Source organism: Citrus clementina, unplaced genomic scaffold, assembly GCF_000493195.1.
Source record: "Citrus clementina cultivar Clemenules unplaced genomic scaffold, Citrus_clementina_v1.0 scaffold_2, whole genome shotgun sequence".
NCBI classification, from domain to species: Eukaryota; Viridiplantae; Streptophyta; class Magnoliopsida; order Sapindales; family Rutaceae; genus Citrus; species Citrus x clementina.
In genome coordinates, this window is record NW_006262688.1 from 35,298,825 (window position 1) to 35,318,808 (window position 19,984).

At 32.4% G+C, this 19,984-nt stretch overlaps 2 protein-coding genes across 2 annotated transcripts; both read left to right on the plus strand.

Moving 5' to 3' along the window:
• The first annotated feature begins 2,645 nt into the window (after window positions 1-2,645).
• LOC18050648 lies at window positions 2,646-5,591 on the plus strand. The gene is made up of 3 exons (XM_006449657.2): window positions 2,646-3,007; window positions 3,493-3,621; window positions 3,958-5,591. The coding sequence occupies exons 1-3, from the start codon at window positions 2,744-2,746 to the stop codon at window positions 5,470-5,472; spliced, it is 1,908 nt and encodes a 635-aa protein (XP_006449720.2). The 5' UTR covers window positions 2,646-2,743; the 3' UTR covers window positions 5,473-5,591.
• Window positions 5,592-18,299: 12,708 nt separating this feature from the next.
• LOC18050651 lies at window positions 18,300-19,388 on the plus strand. The gene has a single exon (XM_006449659.2). The coding sequence runs from the start codon at window positions 18,467-18,469 to the stop codon at window positions 19,097-19,099; it is 633 nt and encodes a 210-aa protein (XP_006449722.1). The 5' UTR covers window positions 18,300-18,466; the 3' UTR covers window positions 19,100-19,388.
• The last annotated feature ends 596 nt before the right edge of the window (window positions 19,389-19,984 follow it).

The window sequence follows — 19,984 nt, forward strand, 5'->3', positions numbered from 1 at the left end:
GGGGAGATGGGATGTCGTGTAGTTTCATTTTATGCCAACTCATGTAGATCATAAAGTTTGATTTAAATGAGTTGGTTCTAAAATTTTTACCATTTAGATGATGATTAACTGGATAGAAGCTTAGTGCATGTGTGATTAACATATACTTTAAAGGGACATAATTTGCATGCACTTTCTGGTGAGAGATTGAGCGCGTCATGTTTTCATGTGAGGTATCATAACTTCTCCAATGAAAGCTTGACACGCGCGTAATCACTCGCTATAAGATGCGCGATTGCACGCACCTTATCATATTCTATATTTAAATGCATATAATGTTGCACATTTTTCAAGTGAAATAATATTTACGCAGAATTTGAGATTAATTAACATTAATTTTAAGCATGGAAATGATTCGATATAGTAAACATTTTAATAATTTCTCTAGCTAATAGCTACAAAATGCGTACTTGCACTTAAATCAAGTTGCCCAAACAATGCATTACGAGCTAGAAATTCTTTCCACATGAATTCACAATGCGATATTCTCAAGCCTTTATCACCAAATTTAATGATATTTCTGATTATGGATGCCCATAAGAAACCTAATAAATGTGGGAAACTAACTAAATGTGAAAAAAAAAAAAAGGTAGTATTATATATTGATGGAGATGTGATGGAAACCTTCATGTACTAATGAACACAACTTCAGCTTTTATTTTTTTTCCACCCTGATAACGCTCTCTTTACTAATTGGTTGTCCAAAATTTAGCAGAAATACTCACTTTTCAGTAGAATTTTAAAAGATCGAGATCATCGGATCAAATGGCATAAGGCAGTTTAAAAAACCGGTGTGTAATTTATGATGGAAATTGTTTTTTTATAAGAGTGAAGCACACAAAGCAAAACACACCATGTTCATTTAACATGAAATTATTATGAGTGGGGCTATTTGTAATATTTGTACAGCACGTATATCATGCATGGACTAACCGCGAGCAAATTAATGGTAGCTACCCTTTTGTTAATTCATTATTATAAAACTTCTATGCAACAAATTATGCCATCATACACAGACATTTATAAGTTATTAATGTAAATAAATAATAGTATGCATAGAATAATCTACTAATAGAGAGATTAAAGCACTTTTCTTCTTACGACCTAGGTAAAGTTTGATAACTTCATGCACGCAAATGTTTTGGATAACTTCATGCACGCAAATGTTTTAAGGGGAATATTTCCTCTTGATTAATAGAATGCAATTTCAGCTAGATTCAAATATTCAAACTATGCTACTACTATTATAATTGAGCTATCTATACAAGATTCTCTCTATATAGAAATTTTCTAATTCATTTTAAAGTGGGCAAAAATTTAAGAAAACTTTAAAACCCTGCGATTTTAAAGTATTAATTTCATAATATTTTAAAATCATACGATTTTAAAGTTTTACTAGACTTTTCCGCATTTTAAAATTTTAGACAAAAAAATATTTTATATATATATATATATATATTATGATTAATTAAAATATACATGTGACAATAAATAAATGAAAAATGAGTGGTGCTTCAAGACCACCTAAAAATTTTTCTTCTCTAATAAGGTGGACTTAACTTTCACAGTGAAAGCAAGGAGTAATGGGTTCAAGTTAAAAGTGATATTTTTAATTTGAAGTACAGCAGAACCTCTATAAATTAATAGAGTTGGGACCATATAAAATCTATTAATTAAAAGAGAAATTAAATAATTGATAAATTAATAAATTATTAATTTATAGAGTTATTTACAGTTCAATTAACATACATCAATAATACTTCATAATTTCTTATTATGATTTGAGAAGTCAATTCCAAAGCTTTTAGATGCAATAAGAAAAAAAGAGATGAGATTTAATTAGATATAAATTTTAAGAAAAACAATAATAAAGTCATATTTTATGTAAATAAATAACAATAGAGTCATATTTTATGTAATTATATTATAGTCAACAACATTTGTAATTTCAGTAAATTATTAATTCATAATTTGAATGGGACCACAAAGTTATATAAGATTTTTTTAGAAAAATATTATCTCATTATTTTATCGAAGTTATTAATTTAGTCTATTAATTTAAATCGGGACCGTGAAAATTTATTATATAATAAAGATTATTAATTTAGCAAATTTTAATTTGTAGAAATTTACTGTATGTAACTCTTTTTTTTGTGTAAGTCATTCGGTATCCAGCGACCGCATTGGGTCGCGACTAATCCGAATTCAGGGTGTAGTAACAGTTAAGGCTCTTTATCCCTCTCAAATAGCGTGTTTAATGAGAATTGAACTCGATAACTCTTTCCACAAACTTAGTCTGCGCTGCCAACAGAGCTACAACTATTTAGTACGATATGTAACTTTTTAACCATTGAAAATAAATTGGTTTAAAATAACATAAAAAAATATTAAGCGTTATCTTTCGAAATGATTGATGGAAGGAAAAATCCCACGACTCTATACATATTTGGGACATTGAAGATTTTAGATACCGACACTGTCGTTCAAAGCAACTAAACAAACAAACACTACAAGTACGCCATTTAACGACTTTCAACAGTCAAAACAGCACTATACAAATAAAAGGCATGAGCTCTGTACTGTCGCTCGGTCAGTCCACGCGGCAAAGCCTCCGCAAACATAGCGTCTTTGTTCTAATTTCTCTCAAGCGGTGTGTGTGAGAGTGAGACACTGAAATGACACATTCGCTCCTTCATACAACAAAATGAACGCGTCAGTTGGATCACTCACCCCACGTCGTCATCACCGAAAATTGAGGAACCCGATAACCTTTTACCGTCGCCGGCACTACAAGCCGCCGGGAACCCCATTCTTAAGCTGGAAGTTTGATGAAAGACAGAGGGCTTATGGGGCTGTTAAGGTTTCTGCCAGAAAGCTGGCTGCTGCCCTATGGCAATTGCGTTTGTTGGCTAAGGTTTCAGATTCTGATGTGCTTAAATGTGGATCATGTGATCGCTTCAGTTTTGAGGTTTGTTCTTTTCTTTTTCTATTTTTTTGGGATTTGAGTAACTGCGTTGTTTGGTTGATGAGAAACGGTGGGAATGTAAATAGTTGATTTTCTTGGCATTGATTTGATGATGGGTTTTTTATCCTAAAAACATTAATTTGCATGCATGCGCGGTCGGTGATCATGTGTTAATTTGGATGAATGTTCAAGGTTGATCATTGTTATCTATACGGAAGAGTTTTAAGCTTTTGATACCATAATTCATCAATTTTTATTCCAGTTGCCGTTCTCAAAGCATCATTAAGTGAAGCATATTTCTTGGTGCTCTAGTTTTTGGATTTGTTGTTTGATTTAGTTTGCATTTGGGTAGGGCAGGATTAATCCAAAATTTGAAATTCTCTGCTTTATATAGAATGACTTGATTTAATGCATTTGATGTAAGTTATACTACTGATAGGTTTCGTGGCAATTTTGAAAATTAATTTATATCATTATCGATCTTGCAGTCTCAAGCCAGACCTGGAAATATTGATCTTTCCTCACATTGCTCTGGCAGTGGATATGGTGTACGAAGCAAGGACCTCCCAAGGAGTCCTCTGCTTCGTCATGGTTCAAGCCATGAGATTTTGCATAAGGTATGGGTTTACATTTCAGTACGATATCTATTTTTTCAACTGTTTTCTATAGTTTTTATTGATAATCAACTCAATTATGTTGATCGATGGTCTACGAAAATTGTTTGTATGAACTTTTGGACCACAGAATTTGTAATAATTGTATTGGTACGGTGGCAAGTAATCTTAATTAGTCTGTTCTGTATGTCAGTTAAACCAACGTTTGTCTTGCAGATAGCAAAATTAGCTGCTCAATTTGTTGTTGTTTCCCATGTAAACTTAATTTATAATTGTTAATCCTACATTAAAATTCTCAGAGTGTAGTGTCTGATTTCTCTCATTTAAATATTTCTCTAGCATGAATCTTATTTGCCATATCCCAACTTGGTAATGGAAGGGGTGACAAAGTGGGATCCTGGCTGCTCAAAAACAGCAACGGGGGCCTATTGCCTTTACAACCATGTGAAGCTTCTTGAAGATCAAGTTACTACTTTCTCTTTTGTTTCTGCTCTGCAAGCAGAGCTCGTGCAGGCTCGATTAAGAATTCACGAACTTGAAGATGAGCATCGGTCCTCTAAGAAGAAATATGAAAACTTGGTTAGAAAGCTCACAGAGGAAAGAAACTCCTGGTATGTCAGAAAACACTATAAAATTGAGGCAATTGTTGATGAGTTAAAGGATGAATTAAGTAAAGAAAGGAAAAGCCGGAAGCAGATCGACTTTCTCAACTCTAAATTTGTCAATGACCTGGCTAAGGCCGAGTCATCAGCAAAGCAGTTCATGCAATATTATGAGGAAGAAAAAAGGGCCAGACAGTTACTGGAGGAAGTTTGCAATGAGCTGGCTAAAAAAATCGGAGAAGACAAGGCTGAACTGGAAATGTTGAAGAGTAAAACTTTGAGAATTCGTGAAGAGGTGGAAGAAGAGAGAAATATGCTGCAGCTAGCCGAGATTTGGCGCGAAGAACGTGTGCAGATGAAGCTGGTTGATGCAAAACTGGCTCTTGAACACAAATATTCTCAGATTAATAAGCTGGTAGAGGAACTCGAAAATTTTCTGATGTCCAATGCTGCAACCCTGGATGTTATGGCATTAAGAAAAGCTGAGTTAATCATACGGGCAGTCAAATTATTGAATATTCAGGATAGTGACAAGTTTGAATACGTGGCCCCAGCATCAAATAGCATATTCTCCATTTTTGAAGAACTGCGACAGGGTGTTGATGCAAGGGAGATGGAAGTTGAACCTCTAACAAATTATAGTCCTATTTATGATGCTTCTAACCACCACATTGTGAGTCCTGAGGTAAATGATTTTGACAACGACCATGTGCTAAAGCATTTAAATGGCTTTATTGATTGTAACAATGGTTTAAAAAAAGATTCTAGATCTTGGGAATGTGCTAGACATAGTGAGGATCAAGGTTCAAGATGTTCTGTTGGAGGAAGAGACCCCTCTATTAACAGTGGTGGCCAAGGCAAAGTAGCTTCAAAGAGCACAATAATGTATAATGGGAATGGTGGTCAGCATTCTCCAAATACAGATGCCAGTGATGAGTGCTCAGCCTCAGGAGAACAACCAAGGCAGAAAGCATGCTCTGTATCTAAACTTAAATTAGATGAGGGGAATGGAGTTCCAAATGGAACAGTTTCTAATGCAAGGGCAATGAGAAAGTTGGTAGACGGTGGTTGCAATCAAGGGGATTTGACAGAACAGTTTGTGTTACCGGACTTGGGAAATCCACACATAACTCGAGGAATGAAAGGGTGCACTGAATGGCCAGGAGTCACCCGGAAGATCAACGTGAAGGATAAGCACTTGAAAGCTATGATGGAAAACCAGAAAACTCATTTGCGCAAAGTTCTTAAATAGATGAGTAGCAGCATGTACTTTTCCCCAAATTTTGCTGATGGAGAAGATGGCATCAAATCCAGACTCAAGAGAGTGCCGCAATTTTTGTTGATGAGTCTCCTGCATGCATACATAACTACTGCTAGCTTTTTTCTTTTTTTTTTGGATCTTGATAATTTTTATACTGCATCATTGAAATATTGATGTTTGTTTAATTGCTTATATATGTTTAATCCCTGCAAATCGCAGGCAAGCCATGCATTGCATAAAAAAAAATTCATTAGTGTGTGATTTCACAGAGTTGGGCAATATATAATTCACTTACTGAAGGAGAAGCAACTCCAAGTTTCTATCGTCGACAGTAGATGATGAATATTGCCAACTCACACTTTGTTTTTCATTCAGCTGCCGTCTTACGAAGCCACTTAAAGCTTCATTTTATGAGGGTTTTCCGTTTCACAGAATATGTAAATGCTTTCTATGAGAATTATGAACAAACCAACGGATTTGTTTCATACCATAAAGTTTAAATGGATATGTACAAGCTGCTTAAAAAAGGTGACGTGTTGGCACTCGGCAAATATTCATTATCTGCCGTCAGTAATAGAAACCTGGAGATAAGATGATGAGTGAATTATGTTGCTTAACTGTGTAATAAATCTTTAGTATGTGTTGTTCTATATTTTTCATTTAAACAATATGACTTCAGTATCTAGCTAGCTTTCTGAAGTACATTTATTTGAACGGAAACTTGATAAACTATTATTAGGGATGGCAATGGGGAGGGGAGGGGACCAATCTCCCCGTACCAATCCCCGATATTTTACGTATGTCCCCATCCTCGTCATAATTACTTAAGAGAATCTTCATCCCCTCCCCGAATAATAACAGGGGATTCCCGAGGGTCCCCGATCCTCGAATAACTAATATATTTTTTGTTATCGATTTTAAGTTAATCATATTAAAATAAAAAATTCAAATAAAAGTAAAGTTTGAATTATATCTTATATTAATATCCATTACAAAAGTCACATACATTAAATTAGTAAGTAATGTAACATATAAGGGATACAAACTTCTTTTACAAACTATCATGAATAAATTAATAGTCTAATACAAAATTGTTAAAAATAAAATCGAATTTAGATTCAAAATTAAATTTTTCAATGGTGGCGTGGGCACTTTATAAATGTGGACTAGTCCCTTTACAGCACAATAGTTAAGTCGGAGCAAATCAATAGTAAATATTATATTAAATTAGATTAGATTAGATTATATTAAATATTAAAATTGTGATTCGCTGTGGGCAATTATAACATCTAAAAATAAATAAAAAATAGATTTAAGTTTAAAACATTTAATGAATATTAAAATTAAAACAAACATTTTGGGCTAATAGAATTTACCCGGTTTTTTAATGTGCTAAATAAAAATTTAAGACTTTAATTAGTTAATTAGGCCTAAAAGTTTAATAATATAAATATTTTGATATTTTTTATTTTTACCAATATTTATAATTTTACAATTCAAATTTTATTTTTATTTTATAAAATTTGAAATTAAAATGGGGAAATGGGTAGGAGATGGGGATTCTACCTCATCCCCGTTCCCTCCCCAAATAAGAAATTGGGGAAAAAAATTTCTTCGTCCCTTCCCCGAATAAGAAATTGGGTATGAAATTATCCTCATACCCTCTCCGAATGGGAAAAATCCCCGAGGGTACCCGTCCCCGTGGGAAGTTTTGCCATCCCTAACTATTATCTCACGCTTATAGATCTGATTTCGTACTTGACAAAATTCAATCAAGGTTATGATTAGTAGGTTACTGATTAAAAATATTAAAAGAAAAAATCTTAACTAAACATGTACCATTATAAAGTGCATACACAATCATCTTTAAAAGTTCAGTATATGAATGAGATCCAAACTTGAAATCGGCAAGGTAAAGTTTCCTAATTATTAGGAAGCAATGCAGGAATGTTTCTGTGATTGTGTGGATCAGAATTTTAAGAAAATTTTCACAAACTACTCTTCTTTTCTAAGAGTTCAAGTTCAACATTGACATGAAACGAATTAAGTGAAACAAATAAAAGCTTCTAAAACGAAAGCTATATGATGATATATATACATATAAAGTATAGACACCTTGTTTTTTTGTTTTTTATCATGCGGATACACTTTTAAGTCATATAGTTTAATAGAGTTTTTTAATGCTATTAAATTATATGATTTTATAGTGCATTAAAAAATAATTTTATTAAGTTGTACGATTTACCAACATGTCCTTATTAAACAAATAAAAATGATAACACCTGCACCGGAGAATTCTTTTATATATATATATATATATATATATATATATATATATATATATGTATGTATGTATAAGTGTGTTCATTATTATCGATTCCAACAGTTTCTGTCGGCCGGCAAATGATCAATCCTTAAACGCCTCACCTTTATCAAAATTGACATATCAATAGAAAGAAATACGTTGCTCTTTATGTTGATCAACCACAATAATTTGAGGATAAAGGAACGAGTTTAAAAATTAAATAGAAAAAGCAAAGCAAACAGGGTACATTGCTAATCTTAACAAATGGATAAAGATTGCAAGTTGTCAAAAAATGATAAAGCAAAGTTGAAAACACAGAGATCAAATACATCTCACATCAAGCAACATGCGGCTAATTCATGCCACACAAATCATTTCAAGTACGCTCAAGTCAATCAAAATAAAGCAAGACATAATAACAAACAAAAATGACAATATACATCTATTCCATGTCTCTTGGTCTTGGGAGTTTGGATATTATGCTTTTAAAAGTCATAGTTAATTAACGAACGTAAGTTTCAAGGTACATAATTTTTCCAAGTTTTTGGACACCAAAATTATGATCTCTTGTGAAATTTTGTGATCAATGAAATTATAATTAATAATATTATTATCAGTAAATAGAATAAGATGCCAAGCAGATCAGCTATAGTGCAGTAAAGTACTAGCTCTGCAAGAAACATGATTTGCACTGAAGCCCACTACCCATGATCAAGATTCAAGAACAAGAAATGAACCTATCACCACCACCAGAACCAAATGGGTCAGAAATCATAATGTGCAAGTGGAGCAAGAATATTTTACCACATTCATCATTGCAAAGATGAAGATTGTATTTTTATATACATAAAGTGTCGTCAGTACTTAAATGTCACTGTAATAACTGCAAGTTGAATGACAGTGAATATAAATACGCGCGTGTGTGTGTGTCATGGGTTGTTAATTTGTGATAATTTAATTTGAAAGTGACCTTACACCAAACTCCATATGAAAGATTTCAAATAGTTCAGCTGACAGCAGCTACCCTTGTGTGGTAAGACAGTAAATGATGGGCGGGAAAACAAGAAAAATTGATCAAAACATGCGGTTTTGGTTCTTCATTAAATATTGCGACCATCTAATAATATATATGATGACGGTTCTTCATTCTTGAAGAGCGCTGTGGTGCGGCTGCAGCAAACAAGAGGAGGGGAATATCCCCTTTCAAAATTCTGGAAGGGCAAGATTCTGATGCATTATTTTTTATCATACAACATGATCAGCCCAATAAGTTATTCAAACAGGAATCTCACGTCTTTAAAAAACTATATTTTGCACATTAAAAAATATGAACCAGCTTTAGTTTCTTGCCATGGAAGACTCGATAGAGACGGCTGCTTAGTATATAAAATTTTTGGGTTATTATTGTATTGTTTGACAACCTCTAAGAATTATTGAGGGAAATTGTTCCTCAATCACCTCAAGATCTCAAGTATTGATTTTGTATCAATCATTCACTTTTTCATCTAAGAAGATAAACTAGAAAGGGTTGTAAATTTTTTTTTATTTTTTTACCGCTTTATCTTTCCCAAAAAAAAATGCATCTTTGGACTCAGCTTCAATCCTCATATAATGGTTTGGTGCACGCAGTAAAAGCATGCAGTAGAGTAAAAACAATGAACCACAATGGACAAACCAAAAACAAGAATCGAATAGTATATTTATTTTATATCTTTTAACATAAATTAAAGCATATGTAGAGAATGGAATCTGGTAGTACACATTACACACAGATGAATATCCACGTAAAATCATGTAAAAGTAATCCCTCCAAAAACAACCGCCTGGCGAGGTGCGCATGCTGAATGAATAGTGAGGAAAAAGTTAGGGTTTGTACAACAAAAATAATCTATTCTGGGCACCGATCACATGACAGAGATCGTTAAAAAAAAATGTTGGAAATCACTCTCTCCAAGGTATCAAAATCAGTTGTAGATGTGGTGGCAACATCAATCTTCAAAGTTGATGAGATTGGGCACATGCATGACACGAGAGAAAGAAGGTTGGCCGGCCCCAACCTGAAAGTTACAATTCCAGATAGAGATAGAGATTGATCGCTGCTATTTAAACATGAAAATGTTCCTGAAACTTGAGCTGCCACCACTAGTATTATAATTGTTCTGAATTTAACCATTTTTTTTTCTATTTACTTACGTTTGTTGCTGTTTAATTTGATCTGTGGTGATCTGTCATTCCCTGCCTGCTTGATTTATCGTTTTTGACTGTGACTCGTCTTTACAGGTTCTGCAAGGGAAGTGAAAAATCGCGTGTTTCCTATCAGAGGATTGACTCCGTACTGCTGTAATTGGCCTAGCACTGAGATACTTCATTATGCAGTAGCTAGCCGTTTTGATCAATAGTTTCACTATACTGAGCTAGCGCCTTTGGTATTGTTTTTGAAACGATGTTTTTGAATTTATTTTATAGAATAAAAATGATGTGTTTTCTTCGAGTTAAGTTTAAAAATGCACTCGTTTCTTTGTTGCGAAAATAAAAGGCGAAATATGTTTACAAGTCTATGCGATAAAATTTTTGCTGATGCAAAAAAATAATGCGTTTAGAGAATAATATCCAATTTCATTCAAGACATCAAAAAATAATTTGAAATGGGAAGATGGGATGTGATTGTGATCCCCACGTAATTAAACTTGGTCAGGAACGACAATGTAAAGAACCGGGAGTGGTCCCCACATGACAGAGAACAAATTATGAGAGCCGTCAATTTTTTGTGCTCCTCCGTCTCCTTCGCAAAAAGTGGAGACAAAAATAATTCATTCTCCATGCATTCATCAGAAATCACCCAGCAAAACAGTTTTTCTGCATTTTCCTTCTCCGAAAACGAAGAATGACTGGCTGAAAGAGTTACCAAACAGGCTCCGAAGTTTGCCTATTTCTTCTATTCTTTTCAAGATCAATTCATTGATTGATCCAGAAAATCCGTGCCCAATTGGTACCGGCTGTTGATGAGGACACTGACTATTTCAAGTTTCCATTAGAACTCTTTTCCTTCTCCCCTTTTTTTTGTCTTTTTTTAATATAAAATGTAGCGTAGAGGTGATTTTCTTTGTAAAGTGCGTGTAAATTCATGAGATAGTTTTGTAAAATTTTGAGTTGTACTAAGAGTAAATTTATGTGTGTGTGTATAGAGAGAGTAATTTTCTGATTTGAAATTTTAAAATGCGGAAAAATTTAAAAAAAATTTCAACGAAATTTTTTTGAATTTTTCTGCACTTTAAAATTCTAGATTATATATAAAGAAAAATGTATGTACTTAAACTCTTAATAGGTCTCCCCTTGAAAAATTTCAAAAAAAAAAGTGGCATGGTTAATTAAAAAATTTAAACTCTTTGGATTATGAATAAAAACCAGAACTCATGCTATTTATTATTATTATTATTATTATTATTATTATTAGTAGTAGTAGTAGTAGTAGTAGTAGTAGTAGTAGTAGTAGTAGTAGTAGTAGTAGTAGTAGTAGTAGTACAAGTAGTAATAATAATAATAATTATTATTATAGATTTTAAGATTTATTTAGTATTTTAGATTATTTTACATTTGTTGTTGTGATGCTATTAACTTGGATTGTTATTAACAATTATTTTAGATTTAGAGGTTGTTTGTTAAATGTCTAAAGTCTGAAATTTTATTAATTTCATACATTTTCTAAAATATGCTTGTTTATTTTTTTAGAACTTATGTCTGATTTTCAGACATTTATATCTTAATAGAAAAAATAAACTTTTGTGACTTTTATTTGAATGGAAAAAAAGTTTGAATGACAAGTAAATATTGTATTCCAAAAGTATCTCTGTAAAATAACTTATTTCCTAAACTATAAAATATAATCCTCTTTTTTTTGTTTTAATTTATAAGGACATAAATGTCAAATAACCAAGTTTAAGATGTTTTTTTGGTAAAAACAAATAAGATGCCACTTATATTCAGATATTCAAAAAAGAAAAACAAACATGTCATTCAGATTTTCGTATTCAAACCCATTCAAACTTTTGAAAACTTCAGACCCATTTAGATTTCAGACAAAAAAACAAACACTACCTTAGTTAGCATTGAATATTTTTTTTAAAAAAAGGTAAAATGTTGTAAATTTACAAATAAATATTTTAAATGTGCAAATCTAGATACTCGGAATATCCAGTCAAAATCTAAACCAATACTAGGGACATCCAGATTTGCTTTATTTTTTCAAAAAATACTTGTTTAAAATTCTTTAGTGGTATTACAAAATAAATGTAGGTAGTTCTGTCAGATATTTGATCTTTTAGTATAAACTACATATGAGTAATTCAAATTTTTAAAAAATAAATAAAAGTCCATTCTTAACTAGTCACGCTCGCAGGCTTTTCACTTTTCATTATTAACAAAAACAATCCCACTTTGGTCCAACCTAATGCAATCATTGCGTGGCTATCATACTGTAGATCTCGTTATATTAATTAACAAAATAAAGTCGCGATCATGTTCATGTCACCCTGCAAGAATTCTTGATTAAAACAGGATAGCTTAGGAGAAAGAAAGATCGAAAGTGAGTTGAGAAATTGAAATTAGAATAAAATTAATAGGGTGACAAATTAAATTTGAAACCTTCACTCAAACAAATACCATATAGCCGCAAAACCCAAACTTTGAATATGATGAGTAAAAGACTAAGAATAATATTAATTGTATATGTAAATATTAATTACAAGATTAAAATTAGAAATCACCCAGGGAGAACTAGCTAGTGAGATCACATGGGAAACATTTTCGGGGTTGATTTCGTTGTTTAAAGAGTTGGAGTTGTTGAATGGCATTTGCATGCTAAGGCGCACGGTGGTGGCCTGGTGAGTTGGGCGGCTGAGCAGCAGGTGAGATTCTGATTCCGCAACAAAATGACACAAACAGATCTTGTCTTTACTTGGCACCCAAGCCCATGGAACGCTCTCTCAACTTGCATTACCCGACAAGAATCTTGTTTTCCTGATTGTGGATTCTGGGTAGTTTTTCGGATGTCAGTATAAAAAGGACCGAGTTGTGTGGGTCATCTAAATTTTAGGATCTATTGGCACTTGCTGTTGGTGCCCTACAATTACAAATGCTTCTTTTATTTATTTATTTATTTATTTTTCCCTCAAATGCTCAAATAACAATATAATATAAATATCTTCGGACTCCTACTCTACATTATTGGATTTTTATAACCCAAAAAAAGAAAACTTGTAGGGTTATACAGATAGCCGCCAATTGATCTAACTAGCAGATCCAAATTGGGTACCGGGGATTCCTTATCACATGGCTGTGTCGAAATTGAATTAACATACGATTTTCATGACATTCAAATAATTATACAACGTGCACGCTCTGGAACATCATTAATTTTCTCGACTTGCATCTTTATTTATTAATATTATTTTACCATTTATCATTTACCCAGTTTGCAAACTAAAGCTGAAAAAAGAGTGCCATCGATCATTCAATGAGAAAAACATGCCTAATAATGGGGTCCTAGCTAGTTACTATGTTGCACAGCAAAATTTACTGAGGGGGACAATTTTAACCGTCTGATCAACCAAACAATCTTAGCGCGTCAAGCATAGGATGCTCGAGTATAATGATAGATCCAATGCTGGTCACGGCGGTGGGCTGATGGTCCACACCAAGCAAACCAACACAAGGCCGGTCACCGCCCATCTGGGTCCCCCAAACCCTAGCCACTTCCCAGAATACGCCTAGCATAGGTGCCTCAGTATTCAGTAACACCACACCACCATTTGTCATCTTTATTAGCATGCAGTATCGCATCACCCCACCAGAGACAACTTGTGCAAACTAACAACTGTTACCCAGACATTAGCGAACTATATAAGCACGACTATATATATAGTGGCTCCCTTACGATTTGTCTTCATGATTGTGAAACGTATGATATTGAGAGCGAATGGTGATAAGGTTACTTGTTTACTTCACAAAGGACAAGTTCTTACAGGACCTACATTTTGACCCTACCGCTCCTATTCTAATTAATTTCTAAATCGTCCAATGTGCCCATCACAATTCACAGGCGACTACTGCTTTGCTTTTCTATTTAATATCTCTTCTTCTCAATCTCACCGCACAAGTGGGATTAGTTTAATTCACATCATTAACTAATTAAGAACATACCAAACCGTCAATTTTGTCTTTCTAATTAATTGTTTTAATTGCTTGCGATTAGTATGCTTATATTAACCTGTCAAAGTCGGACACGCAAATGGAAGGTGACAGCGTCGAGGAGCCCCCAATGACTGAAGCATACACGTTTTGGGCAATCATAGGACAATGAAGGTTCGTGCGCCCACGTGGATCTTGGGGGCCCTTATTGGATGCACTCGACCCAGTCAAACAACGTCGGTCAGAGTAAATGTAAATCTGACGTGGATAAATCTAATCTTAACTCGAGTCTTAAGTCTCCTATGGAGGAGTAATACTTGAGATTTCAATATTGGAATCTTAATTTAAATGCTCTGTATCACTCTTTATTTGGATGATAAATATTATTTACAAATTATTTTATTTTATTATCTAATATATGAATATCAACATTTGTTAGAATTCAAATGTTGGAATCTTTAGTATTACTCCGTATGGAGTGTTCAATCAATTAAACATAACATGTACAATACAAATGTCAATTATGGATTTTTAAAAAGTAATGTTATAGCTATAAATTTGTATATAAACTGATAGACAATTAAATGATTGTTGAATAAAAATATAAAATAATAAAAACACATATTGTGGACTAAGTGATATTTTTATTCAACCACTTATATGATGTCATATATGTTTTGACAATATAGTTTGTATAAAAACGTTTATAGCCGTATCATTACTCTTTTCTAAAACTTATTTTTTTAATAAAACATACTGGCACTATAATTGAAAAAAAAAATTGTGGAAATCATCTCTAAATAATTTTGTTGTAGTGCAATGCTTCAAAATATTTGATTAAATAATTTGAATCCTATTATAACCTAAACTCTCTAACGGTTCCTTAATTGAGTTAGTTAAACACCTTCTTTTTTCATCCTTGAAATGTATGGGTTCAAATCTCTTCATAAATGTGAGAGTTTATTCAAGTCTATTAATAGATCTAAGAGTTTATTTATTTATTATTTTCTTCAATTTTTTTTTTTTTTATAGATTTCAGCTTTGACATCAAGACAGTCTCCTATAGGCATTGCCTTGGTCCTAGCAAAGTTACTGAGCTATATTTATTATTATTTGTATTGTACTCTAGAGTGTAAGTTATAAGGATACATTTGTATGTATGTATGTATGTATGAGATTTTAAAAAATTTTATAGCATTAAAATTTGAAAGGATAAATTTTGGATTATTCCCTCATAAATTAACTATTTTTAAAAACCTCAAGTTATCCTCAAAAATCATCATCTCTCTATCATTTTTAACGGTCAAAAGGATAAAATGATGTTTGTACATAACAAATCTCTATTTAGGTTAATTTTCATTAGATCCAAATGTTTCACAAAATTTTAACACAGCTAATTATTTCAAAAAATACAGTATACACCCAAATACTTTAAAAATTTTCAATTTTCACATTTAAAAGAATATATTAAAAATAGATAAAGCAATAATTATTAATGAAAAGAATAACTTATAGAGCAGTGCAACACATTCTAAATTTTTTACCCAAAAAATTTATTTTGATAATATGCTATTTATCAATTAATTATGAGATAATACCAACTATTTCACTTAGATCTTGCAAAAAATTACTAAGCATTCAATTAATAACATATTATCTTAGATGAAATTTGGATTAAAGTATTTAGATGTGTATCATTACTCCAACCTGTATAACTCTTAAAGGAATTTCCTTAAAAAAAAAAATTCTTCTTCTTTTTTGTCGTCTTCTTCTTCTCAAACACTCATCATGGCCTTAGTGTTAACAGTACTCCCTTGTTTAATAACCATTTCGTTAAGTAGATCCTGCAATCTAAACATCTTCTTTTTAAAACCCTAAATTCTTCTCAAATTCACCATTAAACCCTAACACCAAGTTAATCATTAATATTTCAACACCCATATTCGTTGGAATGGGTTTGCTTGGTTTGGCTTGGATTGAATGATTTATGTTGTTAATTTGACTAGGTTTTGCCTGTTAGGGTTTTAAATTATGACTTAGATTGGAATATTGTAGAAAAGTGAAAAGTTTCCCTAAGAAAGAGATGAAGATAATGGATTCTGGTTTTCCAAATTAGGGATTTTGTCACTTACTGTAAGTTTATTATTATTTTTTTTATGAGTCTTACATGTTTGACTTAGTGGAGGAGGTATTTGACTTGGTCAAAGTGTGTTATAATTTAATAAGTGAGTTGTTGATATTTATTTGAGACTATATAAAGGAAAAATTCTACATTATATCAAAGGTAACATGTCAGTTATATAATAAATAAATAATATTATGATATATGTGTATTTATTTTGAAAACCGTAGAAGTGGTATTTACATTAAATTTAATTACATATGTGCATCAATTGATTGTATTACCTTTAGGCAGTGTTTATTTTTTGAAGTGGAAGTGAGGAGTGTGGATTCCTCCCACTCCAGTGTTTACTTTAACAAAATAGAGAGGGATTGGGAATCTCACTCCGTGGGCCCCACCCATTTTTGGAGTGGGGAGTGGGAGTGGGACTCCCATGGGGAGAGGCGGGAGTAGGAATCCACTCTCACCTCTCCTTTTTCTACCCTTTGTTTTTAATTTAATTTAATAAAATAAAATAATTTATAATTATATTTATTTAAATAATATTATTATATTTAACCAAATAATAATTTACATTGATTATAAGTTAAAATTATTTAAAAATAATACTATTATATTAATAGAGAATTAATAAATATATGCTATCTTTATTTAATAATAGAATATTATATTTATTTTAAAAATAATAGTACTATATTTATTTAATAGTAATAATTAATAATAATAAATAGTTTATTCTAAGAAAATATTAATTTTGTACTAAATAATTTTATATTAATAAATTTAATATAATTATATAAAATAAAATAATGTTTCATTTTATATTTACCCTTCTTTTTATTAAATTTACTATAACTATATTTAATAAATATTTAAATAATATTATTATATTTAACTAAATAATAATTAGGTTTGATTCTAAGTTTAATTTACTTAAAAATAATATTATTATATTAATAGAGAATTAATAATATTACTATATACAATCTTTATTTGAAAATATAATATTATTATATTTATTTAAAAATAATAGTGTTATATTTATTTAATATTAATAATTAATACTAATAAATAGTATATTCTAAGAAAATATTAATTTCATACTATGTTAATAGTAAAAATATTTAATTTATATTGTCCTTATCAACAATTTTTAATTTATATAATTAAAATTAAAAAAATGTGATGTTCATAATTAAGAATATTAATAATTATTATAAATTTAAAAATATAATAAAATAAATGTTTATTCATTAAATATATTTTTTATTAACTTTGTAATTAAAAATTATAATTCTTTACATAAGGATAAAATTATAATTTGAAACTATTTACTCCCAATCCAAAACAAAGTAAACACATAAATTGGATTCTGATCTCCATTCCATACTTTCATTCTAGTGCAAGTAAACAACCTACTCTCACTCTCACTCCACACTCTCAATCCTAGGATTCCCATTCCTCAGGATTCTCACTTCAATCCAAAAAATAAACGCTACCTTAATGTATTATACAATTCCCCATTAAAGAGTGGATCCTTTGGTGTGGGATTAGTTTCAATTTAATTTGTAATTATTATTAAAGAGGAGAAATTTTTCTTTATATTTTAAAAATTAATTTTTTTATTAGGTCTCCAAAAGCAGACATAAATGGGTAACATAAGTAAATAAATGCGGTGATGGGGGTATTTTAGAAACCCTAAGGGGATAAGTGATAGATGTCTTTAATAGTTGGTGTAAAAAACTAAGTTAATATATTCTGTTATTAGGAGGCATTTTCATATTTTAACAAGTAAATATGGTAATCAATCGTTAAGAATGAATCTTTTTAAAGATAATTTTAAAAATTTTAAAAATTAAAGGAGTAATTTTAAAAACACTAATTACAAGTTAATCCGAGATTTAGCCAACCTGAAAATCTGAAATGACCGAAATTAGTAACGAGTCAAAATTATGATAGACCATCCAAATTTGGGAATTCCACTCTCTTGACAAGCACAGTTAAAAAACAAGGACCCCTTCAACACGTGTGACAACGATCAACTCTCGTGCACGTCTCCCACCCCCACCAATCACCATAAAAATAAAAATAACGAAATTCAGAAAAAATGAACTCCAAATTAACATGAAATGCGCGCAGTTGGTGTCGCTGTTATTGCAACGAAAGCAGCAACTTCTATATATACATGCCCACTACACCAAAACACAACCTATGCTCTTATGTCATGAGCTCCTAAGTCCTAACTAATAATGGACTCATAATAATTCTAACAACTTGTTTTTATTTCTTGATTTTGTAACGTTAATTATTAGATATTCTTTTATTTTATTTTTTCTTCTTTCGTTTTTGGTTCTATATATTTAGGATGCTCCATGGCGAAGGGCCGGAAATTGACAACGAGCAGAAGCGAGCGGTATTTGGGAAGTTACAGCTACAGTAACGGTCAAGGGACAAACGGCGGCGTATCGGAGCTTGGCGAGGAGGATGTCTGGTCGACGGTTGATGACGTTGCGGACAGTAACGACGAGGTTGTTATAAATAATCCAAGAAACGAGTGGAGTCCACGCGCTGCGGGGGAGAGTAACGTGGGCTTTTCTACCAAGAGCCGGCGAAGGAACAACAGGGATGATCACCACGTGGGTGGCCTATCGCTGGCTTTTGATGACGCGGGCAAAACGTCGGCGTCTAGGATAGTGCATCAGTTCAGGGCGAATGACAGCATGGCTGCATCGCCACGTGGGCATCAAATGGCCACGTCAGCCCCGGTGAACGTCCCTGATTGGAGCAAGATTTACCGGGTTGACTCGGTCGACTCGATGCATGACTCTGATGACGAACGGGACATGGAGATGATTCCTCCTCATGAGTACTTGGCTCGTGAGTACGCGAGGAGCAAGAAAACGGGCGGCGCATCGGTTTTTGAGGGCGTGGGTCGCACTCTCAAGGGCCGTGACCTCCGGCGCGTGAGGGATGCAGTGTGGAGCCAGACTGGGTTTGACGGCTAAGCAAAATTATTTTCGACCAAAAAAAAAAGAGCTTCTATTATTACTATGATTGTTACATATACAGATTATCCTGAGCAATGATTCGGTTGAGTCAACTCAGTCCTAACCCATTTGACTCAGCAGGGAGTGAGCTCAAGCACCGTTCTGTCATGGATGGACTAGTGAGCTGACAATGAAACGTGGAATTTGTGGTCCAACATTTGTTCAGTGGCATCAAATCTTATGTGTCTGAAATCCTGAATCTTTCTAGATGAAAGGGGCAAGCGTAATATGGCCAAAATTTTTTGCACCCAAAAGATTAAATAACATATTAGTGCATGCATACGATTAGTAAGTCAATTATTACACTAAAAATCTCCCAGAAGCATAATTTCAGGAATTACACTCGGTTTTAGCACTTAACAGAGTAAGAAAAAGTAGTACCAAATGACAAGTACTTGTGAAAATTAGTTAGTGTAACCAAGTTACTCATAATTTGTGGTTATTGCAGTTGATGTGGCAGTGGCACATCTTGATGCCAAAGTTCCAAGATAACACAAGAGAGATTGATGGGGGTAATTTGGAAGACAGATCAAAGAATCAAATCTGAAAGTACAGAAATGGGTTAAGTGAACTTAAATGGGTAATAAAATTAAAGATATTGCAAACTGAAATTGGTGACAAATAATTGTTAGGGAGGGGTGGGGGACCAATTCAACTTCAGGAGGGTGACGGACTGAGAATGGGGGTCACATTGGGCGCAAGTTGACAAAGTCAAGTGTTCATAGAATAGAAATTGGGGTGATTTGATAAAAACAATGTGTGGGGTTCGGATTCATTATCATTATGACTTGCCTTTTGCAAGAAAAAGGACTTGAACCTTTCTATTGTGCTCACAACCCATAT